The following is a 17,649-nucleotide window of genomic DNA, read 5'->3' as shown; positions in this document are numbered from 1 at the left end:
TAGCCTTTGCTTTTCAAAAAAAGTACAAAGTTTTTCATTTATATGAGGCCTTCGAACAAAACATGCATTCCAAAAAAAAAATAAAGTGCATTAAAGTGGATAAACCCACAACAAATGAATTATTGTCCTTTTGGCAAAAGTCTGCTTAGCCACAGTAGATATGCTAATAATGTAAACAGAAGGCTCAAGTAAATCTCAATTAAGTGTGTGCTTGTAACCTCTTACACTTATACAGGTACACAACATATCCCAACGTCACTGCACGGTGGTTGATTGCGTCACAGCGTCAAAAAATTGCGTCACACGCCACTATTCGGTCTTGTTTTTAACTCATTCCACCGAAGGCCGAATGTGGCTTTTTTTGCCATATTCGGCCGAATATATTCGGTTACCGATTAATCGGTGCATCCCTAGGTTAGACTAAAGTCAAATTTTTATAAGATCAGATTTCAACCTGATTTGACCTACTTTGGTTGTGGCCCTGGGCTTCACGGTGGCAGAGGGGTTAGTGCGTCTGCCTCACAATACGAAGGTCCTGCAGTCCTGGGTTCAAATCCAGGCTCGGGATCTTTCTGTGTGGAGTTTGCATGTTCTCCCCGTGAATGCGTGGGTTCCCTCCGGGTACTCCGGCTTCCTCCCACCTCCAAAAACATGCACCTGGGGATAGGTTGATTGGCAACACTAAATTGGCCCTAGTGTGTGAATGTGAGTGTGAATGTTGTCTGTCTATCTGTGTTGGCCCTGCGATGAAATGGCGACTTGTCCAGGGTGTACCCCGCCTTCCGCCCGATTGTAGCTGAGATAGGCGCCAGCGCCCCCCGCGACTCCGAAAGGGAATAAGCGGTAGAAAATGGATGGATGGATGGATGGTTGTGGCCCTAATGTGATGTGAAAAGATTGGATTTTAAGCACTTTGGCGCTTCAGACTGGCAATAAGTATCAACTTGGTGTGATTTTGTTGTGCAAGGTAAACGGGGCCTATGACTTTACCTTTTGACTTCTTTTATTTGTTTGAGATTTTCATTAATACCACATGTGGTGAAAAAGTGTATTAACACTTAGTACCGCGGTAGCCCATACGGACTACAGCTGAGTAACTTATATTTTTTGGCAGCCATCTAGGGCAGCGGTTGTTAAATGGGGGTACTTGAAGGTATGCCAAGGGGTACGTGAGATTTTTTTTTTTAAATATTCCAAAAATAATAACAATTCAAAAATCCTTTATAAATATATTTATTGAATAAGACTTCAACAAAATATGAGTGTAAGTTTATAAACTGTGAAAAAACAATGCAATATTCAGTGTTGACAGCTAGATTTTTTGTGGACATGTTCCATAAATATTGATGTTAAAGATTTCTTTTTTTGTGAAGAAATATTTAGAATGAAGTTGATGAATCCAGATGGATCTCTATTACAATCCCCAAAGAGGGCACTTTAAGTTGATGATTACTTCTATGTGTAAAAATCTTTATTTGTAGTTGAATCACTTGTTTATTTTTCAACAAGTTTTTAGTTATTTTTATATCTTTTTTTCCAAATAGTTCAAGAAAGACCACTACAAATGAGCAATATTTTGCACTGTTATACAATTTAATAAATCAGAAACTGATGACATAGTGCTGTATTTTACTTCTTTATCTCTTTTTTGAACCAAAAATGCTTTGCTCTGATTAGGGGGTACTTGAATTAAAAAATGTTCATGTTTTTCAGTGACGTACCCCCTGTAAACATTTTTTTAAGTCTAGTACTTCACTGATCTAGGGCAGTGGTTCTCAACCTTTTTTCAGTGATGTACCCCCTGTGAACATTTTTTTTAATTCTTGTACCCCCTAATCGGAGCAAAGCATTTTTGGTTGAAAAAAAGAGATTAAGAAGTAAAATGCAGCAGTATGTCCTCAGTTTCTGATTTATTAAATTGTATAAAAGTGCAAATTATTGCTCATTTGTAGTGGTCTTTCCTGGAAGATTTGGAAAAAAAGATATAAAAATAACTAAAAACTTGTTGAAAAATAAACAAGTGATTTAATTGTAAATAAAGATTTGTACAGATAGAAGTAATCATCAACTTAAAGTGCCCTCTTTGGGGATTGTAATAGAGATCCATCTGGATTACTGAACTTAATCCTAAACATTTATTCACAAAAAAGAAATCTTTAACATCAATATTTATGGAACATGTCCACAAAAAAATCGAGCTGTCAACACTGAATATTGCATTGTTGCATTTCTTTCCACAGTTTATGAACTTACATTCATATTTTGTTGAAGTATCATTCAATAAATATATTTATAAAGGTTTTTTGAATTGTTGCTATTTTTAGAATATTTAAAAAAAATCTCGCATACCTTCAAGTACCCCCAGGGGTAGCGTACCCCCATTTGAGAACCACTGATCTAGGGCATGGTTTTTTAATTGTAGGGCCGCGAGCGCCCTCTAGAGCATCAAAAAATGCCTGTTTTTCCGCTGATTTAAGCGATCATTTTTCTCCCCCCGTCAGAATTCATGATCGACCGGCCCGAGCAAGAATTCCAGGACCTGAACGACAAGGCCAGGGCGCTGAAACACATCCTCAGCAAAATCCCAGACGAGATCAACGACAGAGTACGCTTCCTACAGACTATCAAGTGAGTCCGAGCGGCGAAAACTGTTGTTGGCCAGATTATAGAACGTGTTATGATTGGTTGCTTTTCCCACAGAGACATAGCCAGCGCCATAAAGGAGCTCCTGGACACAGTCAACAATGTCATCAAGAAATATCAGTACCAGAATCGCAGAGTGAGCCGCACACTTCGTTTTTCATACGCTCGTCCTTGTAGGGTGTCCTCTAAATGTTTATTTTTTGCTGCTGAAGGCCCTGGAGCATCAGAAAAAGGAGTTTGTGAAATACTCCAAAAGCTTCAGCGACACCCTCAAAACGTACTTCAAAGATGGAAAGTAAGTATCACGTCAGCACAGAGAAATGCTATACGCTCCCGTTTCCACCTAGCAGTTCACTTTGTAACAATAACGCTGTTGAACGATTGGTATTCCATCCATCCATCCATCATCTTCCGCTTATCTGAGGTCGGGTCGCGGGGGCAACAGCCTAAGCAGGGAAACCCAGACTTCCCTCTCCCCAGCCACTTCGTCTAGCTCTTCCCGGGGGATCCCGAGGCGTTCCCAGGCCAGCCGGGAGACATAGTCTTCCCAACATGTCCTGGGTCTTCCCCGTGGCCTCCTACCGGTTGGACGTGCCCTAAACACCTCCCTAGGGAGGCGTTCGGGTGGCATCCTGACCAGATGCCCGAACCTCCTGACCAGATGCCCGAACCTTGGTACTATCATGCCCTACGATTGGTATTATCATTTTAAATTAATATGATCCAAAACCTGTGATTGATGACCACAATTTGATAAACTTGCATATTTACCTGGGTTGTCCGCTGTTCATATCTATCAGGGATATAAAACATGCGGCCTGGGGTTTAATCCAGCCCACAAGATGAGTTAGCGAAGTGTAAATGAGCTGCATTTGAAATGAAATGAAAGAAACTGCTGCTCTCAATTTGTCCACTAGATGTCGCAATAGCAATTCTGTTCGGCAAGCAAATGGTTTGTACCGAGGCCGAGCTAGCGAGAGGTACACAACAAAGTGGGGCTGCGGCTCCTTCCCCTCGACCTAACGCGAAACCTGACATTTTACGTATTTTGCTTTGAACACACCGTGCTTTGGCACCCTCGTTTCCACTAAATGTTTTTGTGAAAAAACCCGAAAAGTGCAAGCAGACTGCAGTGTCTCAAGAAAAGTAACCATCCTCCTCCTATTCATGATACGTACATTTTCAGAATGTGCTTGTTCTTTTTCGGGAAAAAGTAAAACAAAGAAAGCAATCTGAAGTTGTCGTATTTTTAAGTTATTATGCCATGGAATAGATTTTCCTCCATGTGGCCTCTGAGTTAAAATGAGTTTGACACCCGTTGTTTGGATTATTTTGTAGTAGGGCTGGGCGATATTGCCTTTTTTTAAATATCGCAATATTTTTAGGCCATATCGCGATATACGATATATATTACGATATTTTGCCTTGGCCTTGAATGAACACTTGATGCATATAATCACAGCAAAATGATGATTCTATGTGTCTACATTAAAACATTCTTCTTCATACTGCATTAATATATGCTACTTTTAAACTTCCATGCAGAGGGAAATCACAATTAAGTCAATTGACCAAAAGTGTCTTTATTAAAGTTATTAAGCAATGCCACAAACATTCATGTCATTTCCAAAACATAAATTGCAAGCTTGTCAGAGACATTTTAAGTGTCAAATAAAAATGAGCTGCATAATAGGAAATCAACTAGTATTCGTCCTTCACTATGTGGTATGTTACTAAGGTTACGAAATTCTCTTCATTCTCTAGCGAGTGACTTTACAAACGATGCTGCATATTAGCAGTAATGCTACTTTTTTATAGCAACGCTTCCCCCCCACACTTGACAAATTACGGTTGTCTGTTGAAAATATTCCCACTTGAAGCCGAACCACCGCCAGACGATGGAAACCCAATTAAGTCTTCCTTCATTTTTTACCAGATCCGCAGCATCTTTCTCTCATACGGCTACGTTAGCAGCTAACATTAGCCACGTCGCTACCTCTCTGCCCTTTTTTTTTTTTTTTTTTAACCTCTGCCCTGCGAGGGCGTTTATGTGACGTGTGACATATGTAAGCCTGCTTGTCTGCGAGAAGGAGAGACAGGAAAGAGCGAGGAGAGCCTGAAGTGCACGCCCGCAGCTAAAAGTCCTGCGTGTGAACGTATATTCGAATATTACGATATAGTCATTTTCTATATCGCACAGAGACAAATGGCCCAGCCCTATTTTGTAGTCATATATTTTGTACACCATTCCAACAGAGTTATTACTGCAGGAGATGTTGTTGCATGTATATTCTAGTAATAGTTCATGTAAACTATTCAAGATTATCATTGTCAACATTTTACAATTGTCTATACTCACAATTGTAAGCTTCTGAGTATATTTAATAACTGTGCGGTAGGACACGCGCATCATTTTTTTTAATGGCCCCATAAAGCGTTAAATTAGATGTAGATTAGATATGATACCGGTAGAAACCCTGTTGATGATTACCTTGCTCTGAACAGTAGGTCACTGTTTGCAGGTTGTAATGCTGTGTAGCTAGACAATAGTTACCTAGTGATTAGGGCTGAGTATCACGGCCAAGTTCCGAAATAGATTTGATTTTGATTATTTATGATTGGATTAAATCCAATCAACATTTACTTTATGAAATTGACTTAAATGTACAGATGTCCGATAAATGTTTTAAAATGTAATATCGGAAATTATCGGTATTGATTTCAAAATTATCGGTATCTGTTTTAAAAAAACTACAATTTTCGACTATTTAAAACGCCGCTGTGTACACGGACGTAGGGAGAAGTACAGAGCGCCAATAAACCTTTAAGGCGCTGCCTTTGCGCGCCGGCCCAGTCACATATCCTGTTCGGCTTTTCGCACACACAAGTGAATGCAAGGCATTCTTGGTCAACAGCCATACAGGTCACACTGAGGGTGGCCGTTTAAAGAACTGTAACGCTGTTACAAATATGTGCCACACTGTGAACCCACACCAAACAAGAATGACAACACATTTCGGGAAAATATCCGCACCGTAACACAACATAAACACAACAGAAAAAAAAACAGAAACCCTTGCAACACTAACTCTTCCGGGACGCTACAGCATACACCTCACCCCACCTCAACCCCGCCCATCAAAACCTCCTCATGCTCTCTCAGGAAGAGCATGTCCCAAATTCCAAGCTGCTGTTTTGAGGCATGTTAAAAAAAAAAAAAAAAAAGCACTTTGTGACTTCAATAATAAATATGGCAGTGTCTTTTGGCATTTTTTTCCATCACTTGAGTTGATTTATTTTGGAAAACCTTGTTACATTGTTTAATGCATCCAGCGGGGCATCACACAAAATTAGGCATAATTATATGTTAATTTCCCGACTGTAGATATGGGTATCGGTTTATATCGGAATCGGTAATTAAGAGTTGGACAATATCGGAAATCGGCAAAAAAGCCATTATTGGAGAACTGTAATAATCTTTGAAAAATCAATCTTGTAGTTAAATTTGTGGCGAGTTTGGTCCGTTTTACAAAATAATAAAGCCACAAATCATCCATCCATTTTCTACCGCTTATTCCCTTTTGGGGTGGCGGGGGGCGCTGGCGCCTATCTCAGCTACGATCGGGCGGAAGGCGGGGTACACCCTGGACAAGTCGCCACCTCATCGCAGGGCCAACACAGATAGACAGACAACATTCACACTCACATTCACACACTAGGGCCAATTTAGTGTTGCCAACCAACCTATCCCCAGGTGCATGTCTTTGGAAGTGGGAGGAAGCCGGAGTACCCGGAGGGAACCCACGCATTCACGGGGAGAACATGCAAACTCCACACAGAAAGATCCCGAACATGGATTTGAACGCAGGACTGCAGGACCTCCGTATTGTGAGGCAGACGCACTAACCCCTCTGCCACCGTGAAGCCCGCCACAAATCATAAGGGATATAAACTTCGCTAAACTTTTTATTTTTTATTTTATTTTTTTTTTTTTTTTATTACACTCACATTAAAGACCCACTGGCAGAAATATAGATCGGCGCTTATGGTCCTTAGCGAAAACAAAATCTATAGATTAGCTGGACCTTTATAAAAGGCGCAGGGATCAAAGCGTGGGGAAAAAGGTAGCGATTTATAGTCCTGAAAATATGATAATCCATCAATTATTTGATCCAGCCCTATAAGCGATGATGTCGACTTAAACTGGCACTTTTTAATTAGCACAACGGTATCTTGTTGAGTTGGTCCACATAGACGAGTTGTCAACATAATCAGGTTCCACACTCTCTTGGACTGTTAACACGGACCATCAGTACAAGAAAGGACAGACCAGGCTGTACTTCCTCAGGAAACTGCACTCCTTCAACATCTGTAAAAAACTCCTGTGGATGTACTACCAGTCTGTGGTTGCCAGTGTTCTGTTCTACATGGTAGTGTGCTATTAGTCCTGGATGATGCCAGTCATCAGGACTAATAGACTCAAAAACTCCTTTGTCCCACACGCCATTAGACTGTACAACTCCTCTCTGGGGCGGGGGGTACTAGGATGACAGGGGATGCAAAACAATAACAGTGCAGTATGTTTTCATGACATGGTCACTACTGCCTACTTTGTTTTGTTATATTCTTATTTTACTGTTATATTGTTATTCCCATTGTTGCTTTTTAGTTTTTTATTCTTATTGTAATATTTATCTCTTTTGTTTCCATTTAAACCCCCATTTACTTTTTACTTTTGTTTAAATGTAACTTAGATATTGGGTGTCACTATGTAAAGCGTTTTGAGTCACTTGAGAAAAGCGCTATATAAATATAATTCAATTAAAAAAAATGTCATTCTTAATTTTAGCTTCTGTTTTTTCGACGAAGAATATTTGTGAAATATTTCTTCAAACTTATGATTAAAATTCCCAAAAATTATTCTAGTAAATCTAGAAAATCTGTAGAATCAAATTTAAATCTTATTTCAAAGTATTTTGAATTTCTTTTAAAATTTTTGTTCTGGAAAATCTAGAAGAAATAATGATTTGTCTTTGTTAGAAATATAGCTCAATCCAATTTGTTATATATTCTAACAAAGTGCAGATTGGATTTTAACCTATTTAAAACATGTCATCAAAATTCTAAAAATAATCTTAATCAGGAAGCCTATGTTATTATTAAATCCCCTGAAGAGCAGGGGAATCCTCGAAACAGGCTTGTAGGGATGAAATAGCCTCTGTGTTATTTCCTGACCTGTTATATATTTTACAGCCCGGCCCTCGGCTAAATTTTTTTAACCCAATACGGCCCCCGAGTCAAAAAGTTTGGGGATCCCTGTCTTAGAGGGTCACTTGGAGTGTTACTGCCGTCAGCTGACCAACAACAGTGTTTATCCCCTCAGAAATATTTCTAAAGACTGGGGACAGCACCTAGAACCAACCTCGTCACGTCCGTTGTGTCCTGAGCAAGACACTTCACCCTTGCTCCTGATGGGTGCTGGTTGGCGCCTTGCATGGCAGCTCCCTCCATCAGTGTGTGAATGGGTAAATGTGGAAGTAGTGTCAAAGCGCTTTGAGTACCTTGAAGGTAGAAAAGCGCTATACAAGTACAACCCATTTATTATTTAAATTGATCTCAACTCTGTACACTGCTGCTGGAATTTTAATTTTCCTGAAGGAACTCTCCTGAAGGAATCAATAAAGTACTATCTATCTATCTATCCATCCCACTTGGCTGCAACGGCCAATTTTCTAGTTTTCTTGTGGATAAAAGTGTCTCCTTATGTTCAGAAGTTGACACGGGAAACCCTCCTTCTTCTCCGTTGTTTGCCCTTCTGCCTGATGTGTAGATATTGACATGTGCCGACCAAACCCAAACTGCACCGCTAGGTGGAAACTGAAATGTGTCTTCACGCCGCCGGTTGCTCTTCTGTCCTTCTGTCCTTCTGTCTTGTTTGTTTTCTCACCGCCGGTTGTCTCCTTTTGTTCCCAGGGCGATAAACGTCTTCAACAGCGCTAACAGGCTCATCCACCAAACCAACCTCATACTGCAGACCTTCAAAACTGTGGCCTAGCCCGCAGGGGACCACACGGACCCCCCACCCCCCCCGCTCTCCCCATGCCCCTTCATGCTGTGGCGTAGTAAGGGGCGGGTTCAGGGAGGGATACGTGGCTACGGTGGTGGAAGCTCGATGAGCGCCTGACCCATATTTGTAAATTAGGAAGAGTTGATTTTAGGGGTTGGGGGGGTCACCTTTTCCAGTTGAAGGGACTGAAAAGTGCCATTTGTGTAAGTCTTTCCAGTCTCGGCTGAAATAGGCCCAAAAGTCTGCTAGGTTGATTTTATTTGGACAGTTTTTAATTTATGACCCTGATCTTTTTTGGGGGGATAGGTGAGGCGAGGTGTTTATTAAAGACTAATTGCCATTTTTCTAATATATTCATGTTGATCATTTTCCTTAAAAAAAAACCTGCAATCTTAGCCACACATGAAAGACGGCGTCCGGCCGGTCTTGGCTGGCTTCCTCCGCTTTACCTCTTTGTGACGCGCGCTCAGAGACTCGACAAGTCGCTCTCGTCCGTACGTTGTTTTTTTTTGTGGTTTTCTTTATTAAAGAGCGGGGCAAGCGGCGGCGTCGGGACATTTTTTTTTTTAGACGAAAAATTTCCTTTCTCTGGACTATCTGACGACACAACGCCAAATGACTTACAGCACGACGTGTGCGCCTTATTTTACTTTTTAAGCCCTGCAACATTCCCTGCTCCTCCCGAGTGTAAGCACGCCGAGGCGGTCCTTGCTGTCTGGGCGACGCCGAGAGAGACAAATTCTGTATTTAACTGAAACCTGGTTGCAAATGTTCAATAAATAGTTTCCAAATGATCACTTTAGGCTTTTTTGTTTTTTTTTCTTTTGAAATGCATGGCAGTTTACAGCTCAGTGAAAGCATGACCCCCATTTTTGCTTTATTTTTGACTGACTTGACATACAACGCCAAGCGATGCCTATAAACCCCCACTAGGTGACAGTGCTGCGCTGCAAAAAACCTCATTATGAAGTCTTCAAAATGGTAAGTAGTTTTGCCTCACTAGGGCCTGAGCCACCGCAAGGGCCCTATTAAACTTGCTGTGTTTTTTCTTCTATATGTTCGGGATAGGCTCCAGCACCCCCTGCGACCCAGAAAGGGACAAGCTGCAGAAAATGGATGAATGTTTGGAAGCCCTTAACTTGCATGAAAAGTCCCATGTTTTGCAGGCACATCAGGTATGGCAAAATGTTATATTTTGGGAAAGGGACAAGCGGTAGAAAACGGATTAATGGGTCCTGAAAAAGACATTTTAAAATTGGTTCTCTAGCGCCACCTACCAGTTTCACGTATCAACACGAAAATTGCAGGACGGGAAGCACATGAAAGGGGACGGCGTGGCGCAGTGGAAGAGTGGCCGTGCGCAACCCGAGGGTCCCAGGTTCAATCCCCACCTAGTACCAACCTCGTCACGTCCGTTGTGTCCTGAGCAAGACACTTCACCCTTGCTCCTGATGGGAGCTGGTTAGCGCCTTGCATGGCAGCTCCCTCCATCAGTGAGTGAATGTGTGTGTGAATGGGTAAATGTGGAAGTAGTGTCAAAGCGCTTTGAGTACCTTGAAGGTAGAAAAGCGCTATACAAGTACAACCCATTTATTTATTTATTAAAGTCTCAGGAACCCATACCTGAAAACAAACAGGCCATCGGGGACGGCGTGGAGCGATTAAATGATAAATGGGTTGTACTTGTATAGCGCTTTTCTACCTTCAAGGTACTCAAAGCGCTTTGACACTACTTCCACATTTACCCATTCACACACTGATGGAGGGAGCTGCCATGCAAGGCGCCAACCAGCTCCCATCAGGAGCAAGGGTGAAGTGTCTTGCTCAGGACACAACGGACATGACGAGGTTGGTTCTAGGTGGGATTTGAACCAGTGACCCTCGGGTTGCGCACGGCCACTCTTCCACTGCGCCACGCCGTCCCTATTGGGAGATTGGGAGAGTAGCCGTGCCAGCAACCTGCGGGGTCCTGGTTCAATCCCCCACCTACCACCATCCTAGTCGCGTCCGTCGTGTCCTTGAGCGGGTCACTTCACCCTTGCTCCTGATGGGTCCTGGTTAGCGCCTTGCATGGCATCTCCCGCCATCAGTGTGTGAATGGGTGAATGTGGAAATAGTGTCAAAGTGCTTTGAGTTCCTTAAAAAAAAGGTAGAAAAGCGCTATACAAATATAATCTATTTACCATCTTGGTTTTTCGTCTTCCATTTTTCGGCAAAAAAAAAAGGGTCGTACTTTAACGCACTCCTCCTAGGGACTTTGACCAAGTGAATCACAGTTAAAACTACATATACCGTATTTTTTGGAGTATAAGTCACTCTGGAGTATAAGTCGCACCTGTCAAAAATGCATAATAAAGAAGAAAAAAACCATATAAGTCGCACTGGAGTATAAGTCGCATTTTTGGGGGAAATTTATTTGATAAAACCCCAAGAACAGACATTTAAAAGGCAATTTAAAATAAATAAAGAATAGTGAACAACAGGCTGAATAAGTGTACGTTATATGACTCATAAATAACCAACTGAGAAGGTGCCTGGTATTTTAACGTAACATATTATGATAAGAGTCATTCAAATAACTATAACATATAGAACATGCTATACGTTTACCAAACAATCTGTCACTCCTAATTGCTAAATCCGATGAAATCTTATACGTCTAATCCCTTACGTGAATGAGCTAAATAATATTATTTGATATTTTACGGTAATGTGTTAATAATTTCACACATAAGTCGCTCCTGAGTATAAGTCACACCCCTGGCCAAACTATGAAAAAAAACTGCGACTTATAGTCCGAAAAATACGCTAGTATAAAACTGTGTATATATGTGTCCATCCATCCATCCATTTTTTACCGCTTGTCCCTTTCGGGCTCGCGGGGGACGCTGGAGCCTATCTCAAGCTGCCTTCGGGCGGAAGGTGGTGTACACCCTAAACAAGTCGCCACCTCATCACAGGGCCTGTATATATGTGTGTATGTACTAGAGATGCGCGGTTTGCAGTCTCATCCACAGAGTCCGCGGGTAAACCGCGGGTCGGGCGGTTGACATGACGAAAAAAATTGATTTTAATTAGATTCGGGCGGGTGGCGGTTGAACCATCCGGAGATATTTCATATACATGGTTCTGGGATCGGTTTCCTTTCCCATTTAAAGAGCCATTTAAGACCCGTGTCATAAAGTGGAGAAGTCAATAGGTGACATTATTATTCTCTTGAATGACTGCCAGCAATCACCCACATATTTAATATTAGTGCGTGCTATGAAGCTATTGGTTTGTCGCCTTCTACATCATACACGGTCTGCTTGTCAGTCCAGCATCATGTCGAGTGTGGCTTCCGCGGCCACATGCACATGACTGCAAGGCATACTGGGTGACACAGAGTACACTAATGGTTGTGATATAAACAATTTTAACACTCTTAGTAATATGCGCCACGCTGTGAAGCCACACCAATTAAGAACGACCAACACATTTCGGGAGAACATCCTCACAGTAACACAACATAAATGCAACACAACAAATACCCATAATACTTTGTATTCATGACACTTCCTAACTATTTTATACCCCCGTCGGTAAGGTGGGCGGGGTTGGGGGCGCGTGGGTTCCCTCCGGGTACTCCGGCTTCCTCCCACCTCCAAAGACATGCACCTGGGGATAGGTTGATTGGCAACACTAAATGGTCCCTAGTGTGTGAATGTGAGTGTGAATGTTGTCTATCTGTGTTGGCCCTGTGATGAGGTGGCCACTTGTCCAAAGTGTACCCCGCCTTCCGCCCTAATGCAGCTGAGAGGTTTCAGCACCACCCGCAACCCCAAAAGGGACAAGCGGTAGGAAATGAATGGATGTTTTGCAAATGACAGGATGTGGGCACGGCATGGCACTAAACTTTGTTCTGATGGTTCGTCACAATACACGATGCGTTAACTCGGTTTCACGAGTTTAGATCCTGATCCTAATTGCTACAAATGATGACAGCCTGAAGTGGCTTTTTTTTTATTTAAATGTAATTATATAATTTTTGTATTATTTTATTTTGGACCCCGCAGGGGGATGCAGAGCACCGCAAAGGCCTTACTGAAATTACTGTTTTTCCCTTTTATATGTTTCGACGCCTTTTTGAGAAAGTATTGCATAAAGATCTGAATATTGAATATTCTATTTATATAGCGCCTTTTCTCTAGTGACTCAAAGCGCTTTACATAGTGAAACCCAATATCTAAGTTACATTTAAACCAGTGTGGGTGGCACTGGGAGCAGGTGGGTAAAGTGTCTTGCCCAAGGACACGACGGCAGTGACTAGGATGGCGGGAGCGGGGGTTCGAACCTGCAACCCTGAAGTTGTTTGCACGGCCACTAAACTAACGAAAAATATCAATAAATCAAAACCGTCGGGCTGCGGAGGGAAAAAGGTGCTTAGAAAAAATATATACCAAATCTCCCGTGCATCAAAGGGTACACAAAATGCATTATTTTCGGGTCTCCCCATGTCTAGCATTAAAGGGGAACATTATCACAATTTCAAAAGGGTTAAAACCAATAAAAATCAGTTCCCAGTGGCTTGTTGTATTTTTTGAAGTTTTTCCAAAATTTTACCGGTCTCGGAATATCCCTAAATAAAGCTTTAAAGTGCCTTATTTTCGCTATCTTCGAAACCACTATCCATTTCCCTGTGACGTCACACAGTGCTGCCAATGTAAACAAACAATGGGAATACCACATGGATGGCGGAAGCGGGAATCGAACCTGCAACCCTCAAGTTGCTGGCACGGCCGCTCTACCAACCGAGCTAAACCGCCCTATTATACAATCAATTGGGAGCACGGTTAGTGCGGGTGCCTCACTATAAGAAGAGTTTGATCGGGTCTTTGTATGTGGAGTTTGCATGTTCTCCCCGTGACTGCGTGGGTTCCCTCCGGGTACTCCGGCTTCCTCCCACCTCCAAAGACATGCACCTGGGGATAGGTTGATTGGCAACACTAAATTGGCCCTAGTGTGTGAGTGTGAATGTTGTCTGTCTATCTGTGTTGGCCCTGTCATGAGGTGGCGACTTGTCCAGAGTTTACCCCGCCTTCCGCCCCAGTGCAGCTAGGATGGGCTCCAGCACCCCCGTGACCCTAAAAGGAACAAGCGGTAGAAAAATGGATGGATATGGCGCCAAGTCCTGCAACAAAGAACAACGAACTCTCTCCTTTGAGTCACACATTAAAAGCGTTACTAAAACGGCCTTCTTTCATCTCCGTAATATCGCTAAAATTCGCTCCATTTTGTCCACTAAAGACGCTGAGATCATTATCCATGCGTTTGTTACGTCTCGCCTCGACTACTGTAACGTATTATTTTCGGGTCTCCCCATGTCTAGCATTAAAAGATTACAGTTGGTACAAAATGCGGCTGCTAGACTTTTGACAAGAACAAGAAAGTTTGATCACATTACGCCTGTACTGGCTCACCTGCACTGGCTTCCTGTGACTTTAAGGTTTTACTACTTACGTATAAAATACTACACGGTCTAGCTCCATCCTATCTTGCCGACTGTATTGTACCATATGTCCCGGCAAGAAATCTGCGTTCAAAGGACTACGGCTTATTAGTGATTCCCAAAGCCCAAAAAAAGTCTGCGGGCTATAGAGCGTTTTCCGTTCGGGCTCCGGTACTCTGGAATGCCCTCCCGGTAAAAGTTCGAGATGCCACCTCAGTAGAAGCATTTAAGTCTCACCTTAAAACTCATTTGTATACTCTAGCCTTTAAATAGACTCCCTTTTTAGACCAGTTGATCTGCCGTTTCTTTTCTTTTTCTTCTATGTCCCACTCTCCCTTGTGGAGGGGGTCCGGTCCGATCCGGTGGCCATGTACTGCTCGCCTGTGTATCGGCTGGGGACATCTCTGCGCTGCTGATTCGCCTCCGCTTGGGATGGTTTCCTGCTGGCTCCGCTGTGAACGGGACTCTCGCTGCTGTGTTGGATCCGCTTTGGACTGGACTCTCGCGACTGTGTTGGATCCATTATGGATTGAACTTTCACAGTATCATGTTAGACCCGCTCGACATCCATTGCTTTCCTCCTCTCCAAGGTTCTCATAGTCATCATTGTCACCGACGTCCCACTGGGTGTGAGTTTCCCTTGCCCTTATGTGGGCCTACCGAGGATGTCGTAGTGGTTTGTGCAGCCCTTTGAGACACTAGTGATTTAGGGCTATATAAGTAAACATTGATTGATTGATTGATTGAACCGCCGACCAGAGCGAAGGAGCTGGTAATCACTGCGTAGTAATAATAATGATTGATTAGATTTTATAAAGCGCTTTTCTATTATTAGAAGGAATGGGTACAGTAAGGAATAATAGTTATTGCCTTGCCTCTGCAGCTGTGAAGTATTGATGGCAGACACTGCATGTGAAAATATTCCCAACACTTTACAAAGGTCAGAATCTGGCCTGAGGATTCCACTGCCTGACTGCTGGGGTGTATTTTTGACTGCACCACTTAGAGATGGGAATTTTCGGGCACGTCACGATTTCATTACGAATCGATTAAAATCGATTATTAATGCATCTCTAATTGTGTAATTTGATGCAGTCATTTTACTAAAAAAGCGTTTCTTTCGGGAAAAGAAACAGTTAAATGCCAGAAATGGATAGATAGATTTAGTTAGTTAATGAAAAAGTGTGCAAAACTGGAACATAAGTGCCCTATAATAAGGGAGATGCTCGGATCTCTCAGTGAGGTGGCTCGCTGCAGTCAGACACATTTTAGAACTGTCTGCACTACTTTATTTATCAATCTATCAATCAATGGGGCGGTATAGCTTGGTTGGTAGAGCGGCCATGCCAGCACCTGAGGGTTGCAGGTTCGATCCCCGCTTCTGCCATTCTAGTCACTGCCATTGTGTCCTTGGGCAAGACACTTTACCCACCTGCTCCCAGTGCCACCCGCACTGGTTTAAATGTAACTTAGATATTGGGTTTCACTATATGTAAAGCGCTTTGGGTCACTAGAGAAAAAGTGCTATATAAATATAATTCACAATGTTTATACAGTATATACAGTGGGGTATTTAGTCAGCCAGCGATTGTGCAAGTTCTCCCACTTAAAATGATGACAGAGGTCTGTAATTTTCATCATAGGTACACTTCAACTGTGAGAGACAGAATGTGGAAAAAAAATCCAGGAATTCACATTGTAGGAATTTTAAAGAATTTATTTGTAAATGATGGTGGAAAATAAGTATTTGGTCAACCATTAAAAGCTCCCACTGATTGAAGGAGGTTTCGGCGCAAAATCTCACGATACATGGCCCCATTCATTTTTTCCTTAACACGGATCAATCGTCCTGTCCCCTTAGCAGAAAAACAGCCTCAAAGCATGATGTTTCCACCCCCATGCTTCACAGTAGGTTTGGTGTTCTTGGGATCAGTATTCTTCCTCCAAACATGACAAGTTGAGTTTATACCAAAAATGTCCATTTTGGTTTCATCTGACCACTTGACATTCTCCCAATCCTCTGCTGTATCATCCATGTATCAATGTGGGAGGAAGCCGGAGTACCCGGAGGGAACCCACGCAGTCACGGGAAGAACATGCAAACTCCACACAGAAACATCCTGAGCCCAGGATTGAACCCAGGACTACTCAGGACCTTTGTATTCCACCGTGCTGCCCTTGGGTCTAACATAATATTGTGAAAGTCCAGTCCATAGTGGATCTAACATAATAGTGAGAGTCCAGTCCATTGGGGGGCCAGCAGGAGACCATCCCGAGCGGAGACGGGTCAGCAGTGCAGAGATGTCCCCAACCGAAGCACAGGTGCGGTCCACTCCGGGTCCCGACTCTGTACAGCCAGCACTTCATCCATGGCCACGGTAACATCTCTAACTGTTACCGGGAGGGCATTCCAGAGTACTGGAGTCCGAATAGAATACGCTCTATAGCCCGCAGACTTTTTCTGGGCTCTGGGAATCACTAATAAGCCGGAGTTCTTTGAACGCAGATTTCTTGCCGGGACATATGGTACAATACAATCGGCAAGATAAGATGGAGCTAGACCGTGTAGTATTTTACACGTAAGTAGTAAAACCTTAAAGTCACATCTTAACCTACTCAGTGGCCTAGTGGTTAGAGTGTCCGCCCTGAGATGGGTAGGTTGTGAGTTCAAACCCCCGGCCGAGTCATACCAAATACTATAAAAATGGGACCCGTTACCTCCTTGCTCAGCACTCAGCATCAAGGGTTGGAATTGGGGGTTAAATCACCAAAATGAGTCCCGGGCGCGGCACCGCTGCTGCCAACTGCTCCCCTCACCTCCCAGGGGGTGAACAAGGGGATGGGTCAAATGCAGAGGACAAATTTCACCACACATAGTGTGTGTGTGACAATCATTAGTACTTTAACTTAACTTAAATGCACAGGAAGCCAGTGCAGGTGAGCCAGTATCGGCCTAAACGATCAAACTTTCTTGTTCTTGTAAAAAGTCTAGCAGCCGCATTTTGTACCAACTGTAATCTTTTAATGCTAGACACAGGGAGACCTGAAAATAATACGTTACAGTAATCAAGACGAGACCAAACGAACGCATAAATAATCATCTCAGCCTTGCCAGTGGACACAATTTACAATAAATAAATCGATTATTGACATTTACTAATCAAATCTATAATTGTCCATGTCTGAATGGCAATGCATCTAAAAATCGATTACTTCCCCCACCTCTAGGATCCCTAAGGAGGTGTTCTCCGACTCGTGTAATATCGACAAACTCTCTGATGTCACCCAATTCAATAGTTTCTTTTGCTAGAGCATGATTATCCCCACCAAGACTATTAGGTTTAACCCTAATAACAAACCTTGGCTGTCTAAGTTAGTCTAATCCAGTCCAAAGAGGAAGAGACAAGCATATAGTCAAGGAGGGGACATGGAGACCGCTCAAAAGGAACTG

The 17,649-nt window shown here is 42.7% G+C and overlaps 1 protein-coding gene across 1 annotated transcript in view; it reads left to right on the top strand.

Moving 5' to 3' along the window:
- The window catches only part of LOC133550097 (programmed cell death protein 10), a 31,850-nt gene extending 22,346 nt beyond the window's left edge, over positions 1-9,504 (top strand). Inside the window, exons 5-8 of the mRNA XM_061896170.1 lie at positions 2,502-2,628; positions 2,701-2,779; positions 2,856-2,938; positions 8,617-9,504. Coding sequence (XP_061752154.1) covers positions 2,502-2,628; positions 2,701-2,779; positions 2,856-2,938; positions 8,617-8,698 — 371 coding nt within the window. The 3' untranslated portion in view covers positions 8,699-9,504. The remainder of the gene's footprint in view (positions 1-2,501; positions 2,629-2,700; positions 2,780-2,855; positions 2,939-8,616) is intronic.
- The last annotated feature ends 8,145 nt before the right edge of the window (positions 9,505-17,649 follow it).

This window comes from Nerophis ophidion, linkage group LG03 (assembly GCF_033978795.1).
Source record: "Nerophis ophidion isolate RoL-2023_Sa linkage group LG03, RoL_Noph_v1.0, whole genome shotgun sequence".
Classification (NCBI taxonomy): domain Eukaryota; kingdom Metazoa; phylum Chordata; class Actinopteri; order Syngnathiformes; family Syngnathidae; genus Nerophis; species Nerophis ophidion.
This window is presented reverse-complemented; position numbering and strand designations above follow the sequence as displayed.